At 40.3% G+C, this 7,479-nt stretch overlaps 1 protein-coding gene across 1 annotated transcript; it reads left to right on the forward strand.

The window, feature by feature from the left end:
• Positions 1-3,344: 3,344 nt before the first annotated feature.
• Positions 3,345-5,705, forward strand: LOC106925298 (uncharacterized). Its single transcript, XM_014999561.2, has one exon. The coding sequence runs from the start codon at positions 3,376-3,378 to the stop codon at positions 5,410-5,412; it is 2,037 nt and encodes a 678-aa protein (XP_014855047.2). The 5' UTR covers positions 3,345-3,375; the 3' UTR covers positions 5,413-5,705.
• Positions 5,706-7,479: the final 1,774 nt, after the last annotated feature.

The raw sequence follows: 7,479 nt of genomic DNA on the forward strand, positions 1-7,479 counted from the left end.
TTGGCCCACTTCACAGTTATGCACTTCTTTGTGTTACAGAACATCCTGGTGAAATATGTGACAAACATGACAAAATGGGGAAAAGCCTTTTGCATGGCACCGTAAGTACAGAGCTCTGTGTACAACTTGCAACATTTTCTTATAAATGTTTACTCCTTGTATTTCCTTCCTGGGAGCCCATAGGTCAGTCTTTCTCAAACTGTGGTCCCCCCAGTGGGCACCAAGTGCTGCATGTAAGCAGTAGTTTATTTGCAGTGATGTAAGCTCAACGCTACAGCTAGCTTACCAAAACATCGCCTCGTGACGAGGCGGTGAACAACGCTGCGCCCCTCGCTGACTAACTGCATCTTAACACCTAAAATAAAATTATTTACAGTTATATATGGGCTTTTTCCAAAACCTCTCAAATCTATTTTTCTTTTATAATGCTTCTAAATTACAAATAAGACCTTATTAGTGCACACAACACTTGTAGGAAAGAGCTTTTTTTTTTGATTTCCATGCGTTTTCCATTATTGGAAAGCTTAAAATTTACACTTTCACAACCTTTAATAACTCAAAACGCCCCGAGTAATGGGTCATGCCAACTTTCACTTTAGGATGAACAAAGATAATGAGTTAAGAAACTTATATTTTCATTTCAGATTAAATGTATTAAGATGTGCTATTGTGGGGGCAGTTTTAAATTAGGATGTCCGTTAGGATGTTTGCTAAATGGGGTAAGTGGTTCTTGGCATGAAAAAGTTTGAGAAATACTGCCATAGGCAATAAGCAGAGTTGGAAATTGAACAAATATATGTGTTGAACTATTTTGTTCTTTTATTATATTTGCCATAAATTATGTCCATATAAATGGTTGTTTCTGCAAGATGAAGAATCTGAGCTTTAAAAACTTCTCCTCAAGTTTGAATTTTTTTTCTTTCTTTTTTTTTTACTTTGCATACAATTTCTAAATACAAATAAAAACAACTGAGAATGTAACCTTTAGAGAAATCTTCACTAAGGCTTTTTTTTTTTTTTGTCCATGCAAATAAACTTTTTTTGACAACACATTTAATCTATAAGAATTTAAATTCCAGTTAATTGTCAAATGAATACAGAATGAAGAAGCAAGATTCAGCCTTCGTGAAAACATGAATCTCTCAGGGGGGAAACTTCAAGTTGTTCCCCGTTTTTTTCCACCTCCACCTCTATTTTTACAGGAGCAGATGTATGCCATCTCCAACTATACAAGACTACTTGTGTCTCTTCTTTCCTGCTCTCCCTCACCTCACGAGCCAGTGTAAACAAGCAGGCCGATCACAAACTGTCGCAGAAGATGATGCTGTACAGTGCTTAAATACAGCCACAGATGATATGCTTTTATAGAGACACACACACATATTCTGCATCATTCTGCTCTCATAAAACATCCCAGCTCACATGTCTGCAGAGAAGTTTTGATTCAACTTACCTAGTCTGCCGAAATGTGGCTTTTCAGAGCGGCCCTGCTGTTTGCTGCACTGGGTAAGTAATTTTTTTTGTCTTTTGAAAGCAAGTAACAGTAGTAATTAAGACACCCAGGACTGCTTTAAATCGTGGGTTGTGCAGAGAAAGGTCTGGCATGGATTTCACAACTGTTATTTACTGAGAGACGATTTTTTTTGGTTGCTTATCACTCGGCGGCACGTGTCCGGAGACTTTTGGTTCAAAACTGTGAATGAGTACTTTGTAATGTTTAACTTTTTTCTGAGAGCCGTGCATTTGTTGCATCATCCCCTCAGTTCTCAGGATGAAAATTGCTTCTGTGATAATGCAGCTCAACTTGATACTACAGTGAAACTAATGCTCTAAATCTGAATACTCTTACTTTCAATGACTCTTACTTTCATTTCAATGAAATGGATCTTGGTCACATTGAGGAAATAGTATTTCCTTTGTTAAATGTGACTTCAAATTCTCTGCAGGGTCTGTTGTCGTGTAGAAGAAAAACTGAAATCTTAACAGCGAAGCCCATCTGTCCTGTTGCAAACAACTTCATCTTTCTGTTTCATTTCATTACCAAGAAAAAGTATTAGCGTCATCTGAAATAGGAACTTATTTCACCCAAGTTAGTAGCTTTTTTTTTTCTAAATAATGTGCCTGAGTGTTTGAGATAGAGGATAGTAGTGAGAACTTATCACAGTATTTATGATACCAGGTTTTGCGCCCACTCTAAGCCAGCAATGATGCCATAATGAGAAAAAAATATGTTTTTCTAATATGTAATTCTGAGCGTGTGGTTTTTATTTACCTAAACAGACTAAGGCAAAAATTCAGTATTCTGAATTTTAAGCAAAATTCAAAATACTGACAACACTTTGGCTCACTCTTGATTTTTCAATTCATCCGTCCCAGCCATGTATACAGAATTTTACAACAACTGATGATATCATGGTTACTTGATTGTGCTTTAAAACAAAACTATGCGCCTGGAAAAATGCATAATACTGCCCCCTTCAGCTGAAGCAAGTGAAATGCATCGCTTCAGACGGTGGGCTCTTTTGTGGATTTGTGGAGGATTCAGTGAAAGTTTGAAATAATATAGGGAGGGCGTCCTCTACTTTGAGGTTCATCAGTGTTTCACGTTTTCTCCATTTGTGAAAAATGATTTTCACTGTGATTCGCTGAAGTCCCAAAACCTTGGAAATGATCTTGCAAGCCATACATGACTGATACATTCCAAAGACTGTTACTCAGGAATGCTGATTATATTGTCACATCGAGTCAGGTTAGTTTGAATAGCTTTATGTTAATAAAACATAATCAAAATTTTCCTTTAGTATTTACTCGCCTTGTTTTTGTCTGATATTAAGATTTATTTCCTGTTGTGTAACATGTAAGTGAGTCAAAAACATAACAGAAGAAATCTGACATGGCAAATATCTTTTTATGGATCATATTAATCTTAATAGCTACTTATTTCATGACATTTTTATCACAAACATGTATACAATTTAAAAAAGAATTGTGGGTACAAGATAAAATTTTCTTGTAACCTACATACAGTATATTTTTTAATTAACCAGATCTTAAGAATTTACAATTAGCATGTCTCATTATTTATATCTTTGGTGCCATAACTGCACATTTTATACCAGAAAACCACATTTAAAACTTTGTTATTCCATATGTTCAATTAATAACAGTGGATTCCATAGCTCTATTAGAAAACTGACTAAGCACATCTTGAAGAAATGCCTGTTAAAAATGAAGCAATAGTAAGACTCATACAATTAGATATGGTAGGTTATTTATAGTGGCAAGAGTGTTCTTGTTAAGTTAAAAATAGGTCTCCTCCTTATCTTGTCTTTTTCAGATTTAATTTCCTGTGCCACATTTCTAGCACATTTAAACATGGGAGGAGTCACAGGCCGAGTGAAGTTTGACTCTGAAAAGAAGACAGCCACCTTAATTGTAGCAGGTGCAGGATCCTGCAGTGCTGTAAGCATTTCCCTCACTGTGTTCCCCGTCATGTACGGCCACTTCGCTCAACCCTGCTCTGAGGCACACATTGGTGTCAACGTCTTCACCTTCACTGCTGATCCTTCCTCATCGTCCCCGATAAGTGTGTCAGGCCTCTTTGGACAAAAATCAAACTTGGATGACCTCTCACTGTCTTTGGAGACATGTGACGGCATTAAAATATGCACAGTTGTAAGTCAAGGTCAGACACGACTGACTCGCCAGGCGAGATTCACAGAGTCTGTTGCTGGTAATATTTACATACGTGCTAATGTAAATAATGCCAACCCTAGGCTTCTTGCTGACCTCGTGACTATTGGTCAGGTGAATGCCCCAGAAATCGACATTAACATCTTTGGATCCACAAGTACAGCAGCTAATTGTAAAATACTGCTTCGAAGCTTAAATCCAGCATCTTTAACAAATCTGGGAAGTGTGAAAGTCGGAAACCCTCTGAGTCCTCAGAAATCCCGTCTGGATTTTAGTAGCTTTAGAGTGTACTCGTATCTTCTCCTCAGGGTGGGGTCCAGTTACAATTGTGCTCAGGTATACAACATGCTAGAGAAAGAAGTGAGAGCTGTCATGAACATGAGAGGAATCAGTGGATATTTCAACTTCCGTCAGGCTTCACCGTTTGACGTGACACAGCTTAGCGTGAATCTGGCAAACTTAAGGGAATTAGTTGGCCCCTACCACGTCCACAATTTCCCTGTCCCTTCAGTCAGGTCAGGCCAATGCTCAAATGATAATGTGGGTGGACACTATAATCCGTTTGCTGTTGACACAACTTCTGAAACATACCCTGTAGGGCCTGGATCAACTCATGACAAGTATGAGACAGGTGACCTGGGTGGCAAACACATGTCTCTTTCTGGTAGAAGTACATTTCAAATGACATTTACTGACTTCAGCCTTCCTCTGTTTGGACAGAACAGCATTGTAGGTCGCTCAGTTGTGATTCACCTGGTCAGTGGTGACACGTACGCGTGTGCTAGCATTGGCTATCCTGGTGCAGTGACAGTAGCCAGTGCCACGTTTCAGACCCCTGTGGTGGGAAAGATTATCTTTACTCAGTTGGTGAACAATCCCTTGTCAGATGTGTCCATCTTTATGGATCTGTCGTACGGAGATCCCACAACAATAACGACTCAACACCATAACTGGCACGTTCATGAATTCCCCATTAGCTCAGAGAGGGATGATGACGAAGGGAGGTGTATCACAACAGGTGATCACTGGAATCCTTTTAAGATCAGCACAACTGATAGGAGCTATGCCCTTCACTGCAAACCATCCTGCCCCCTATGTTGTGAGGCCGGCGACCTCGCCAACAAATACACCACCATTAATCTTGACACCGACATAGGTGGCGTCAAATCCAAACACTTTTTCACTGACGTCACTTCGTGGTTAGACATATCTGGCATTACTGGTCGTTCTGTGGTCATCCATGAAGCAGAAAGGGGAGGCCCGAGGATCGCTTGTGCCAATGTTACTGAGGTCCAGGTCCCTACAGCCAGGTTAGGGAAATGGTTTGGCCCTGTATCATCTGGTGGCCAGGTGAAATTCTCCCAAGCTGTCCCTCAAGGCCCTACAGAAATCACTGTGTCCTTAAAAAACCTGCAGTCCTTAGCTGGAGGCTACCACGTCCACATCTTGCCCATTATTGTTGGCAGCAGTGATCCTTGCTCAGATACAGACATCCTTGGCCACTTTAACCCACTGGCCTGGAAAATAGCTAGCTCTCCCTCACCTGGTGTGGGCACCGTGGACCAATATGAGATAGGGGACATCAGTGGGAAGTTTGGGATGCTTACTGGCCGGAATATGATTAAAGCTGTGTACATGGACCCTAACATGCCGCTTACTGGACCTTACAGCATCATGGGAAGATCTGTCGTAGTCCACTACACCGATGGATCACGGTAAGAACCAACAAGCATTCAAGTTTGATAATAAGGAAACAGAAAGGTAGAAGTTATGAAATGTTTTGCCGAGTATTACCACAGGTTCCTTCTTCTTAAAAAGAACTGGGTAGTAGCATTTTCACTCTAACCACAAATTCCTTGTGCAAAAGATCAATGGTTCAAAGTTCTGCCAAAGAACAGGAAGTACTTATCCTCCTGAAAACATTTAATAAAATGAAAAAGGCCATAAAAAGTGTAAGGAAGGTGTAAAATTAAAACACACTGATGCCTTTACAGATGAAAAAGAAATCCAAGATGCACCCTAATCTGGCCATAGTATCATATCATCCCAATCCATTGAGGGTACCTGTGTGAATCCTCAAGCCATGATCTTTTAATCATGGGTGTTTTGTGTTACAATACTAAGATACTGTATGTTCCTCTTTTAGAGAAGATTACTAACCAGAATATAACAGAAATAACCCAACAAGATTGAAGCTACTGGACTTGGTTATTTCAAGACTATTTCATGAAGCCATCTGTGTTTTCTCTACAGAATGATGTGTGCAAATATCTTACCTGGCCCAAATAAAGATGGATATTGGACACTTGCCAAGGCTACATTCGATCTAACAGTGACTGGGACAATCACACTGGTAAAAAACACATAATTACCTTAATCTGATCTGCTCCTTGTCTGCTGCGGGATGCCAAAATTGTCTGATTTCATACAATTCTGTATTGTCTTTGGTTTGAGAACCACAGGCTAAGCCAGTGGTGCCTAAAGTCGGTTCTCGAGGGCCAGCATTCTGCATGTTTTAGTTCTCTCCCTGGTGGTAGTAACAAGCTCTTCAGCATGTCTTAGGCCTTCTAATGAGCCATTATTTGATCCAGGTGCGTTAAACTAGGGAACTTGAATGAAAAAAAGATGATGGGCCGACTTTGGGCACCACTGGGCTAAGCAAATCAAATTCAAATCCAAAAGGACTTTATTGATCCCAAAGGGAAATTAAATGTTATGTTTGTATGGTTTAGGTTTGTGCTGGTTTTTTGTGACACCCACATTATCCACTGTGCGTGTCACAGTGGGTAATGTGACACCAGAGTGTCACATTACTGTGCCCACACAGTAATGGGTGTGTCACACAGTAATATTCTGTGCGACACACACAGAATATAACACACACACACACACATTACTGTTGGAGATGTGGTTGTGCTCTTGTGGGTCTGGTGCAGTGATAGTATTGTATCAATCAATCACTCAAATTTTATTTGTATAGCACATTTCAGCACCAAGGCATTTCAAAGTGCTTTACTCAAAACACTCACTGTTTATTCAAGTTGAACATTGAATAAACAAAAACATTACATTTCCTGCCGAGTCGAAGTTCTGTCCTTCGAATCGGCAGAGAAAAAAAAACCTCATTTGGTTCTGGTTCTGGGGATGCAGAGCAATCCAAATCCAGAAGACCTGAGGGGTCTGGAAGGTCGATAAAGCAACAACAGATCTTTAATACCCTCCGATAATACCCTGCAGGCACCCCTGTCCACTGTTTTAGGTGTTTCCTTGTTTCCAAACACCTGACTTAAATGAAGGGATGCTTCTGGAGCTTTTGGTGGCCAAAGAGGAGGTCATACAAATCCTTCGAATCTGGTGTGCTGGAGCAGAGACACATCCAAAATATGCAGTGCATTTAGATTCACAGTAAGCAAAATTTCCATTAAATAGTATTGGGAAGATGTTAACAGATGATAAAAGAGTGCTTGAAGCAAAAGAGGCAATAAACAGACAGGAAATGGGGGAAGCAGTGCTAGTGTTTAGAATTATGGCTCAAGCCCAAACCTGACCTCGAAATTTGAGCCAGACAGGGCCAGAATTGATGATCGGGTCGCGTCGTGTGGTGTTGGCTTTCTGTGGCGCATTTGATAAATCTGCAATATGTACAGTACAGAGAAAACCAAATGAGAATGTGTTCGATAAAGCTGTGTTATTCTGATTTTGATAGTCTAAATCAGTGGTCCCCAAACTAAGGCCCCGTGGGCCCGCCTCCACATTTGGTCCGGCCCCTTGAACAATACCAGAGAG

Source organism: Poecilia mexicana, unplaced genomic scaffold (assembly GCF_051168715.1).
Source record: "Poecilia mexicana isolate PSO_F unplaced genomic scaffold, ASM5116871v1 scaffold_2, whole genome shotgun sequence".
In the NCBI taxonomy this organism is placed as follows: domain Eukaryota; kingdom Metazoa; phylum Chordata; class Actinopteri; order Cyprinodontiformes; family Poeciliidae; genus Poecilia; species Poecilia mexicana.

Excerpts from the sequence above, each read along its gene's own strand:
- LOC106925298 (XM_014999561.2), top strand. The coding sequence starts at position 3,376 with ATGGGAGGAGTCACAGGCCGAGTGAAGTTTGACTCTGAAAAGAAGACA.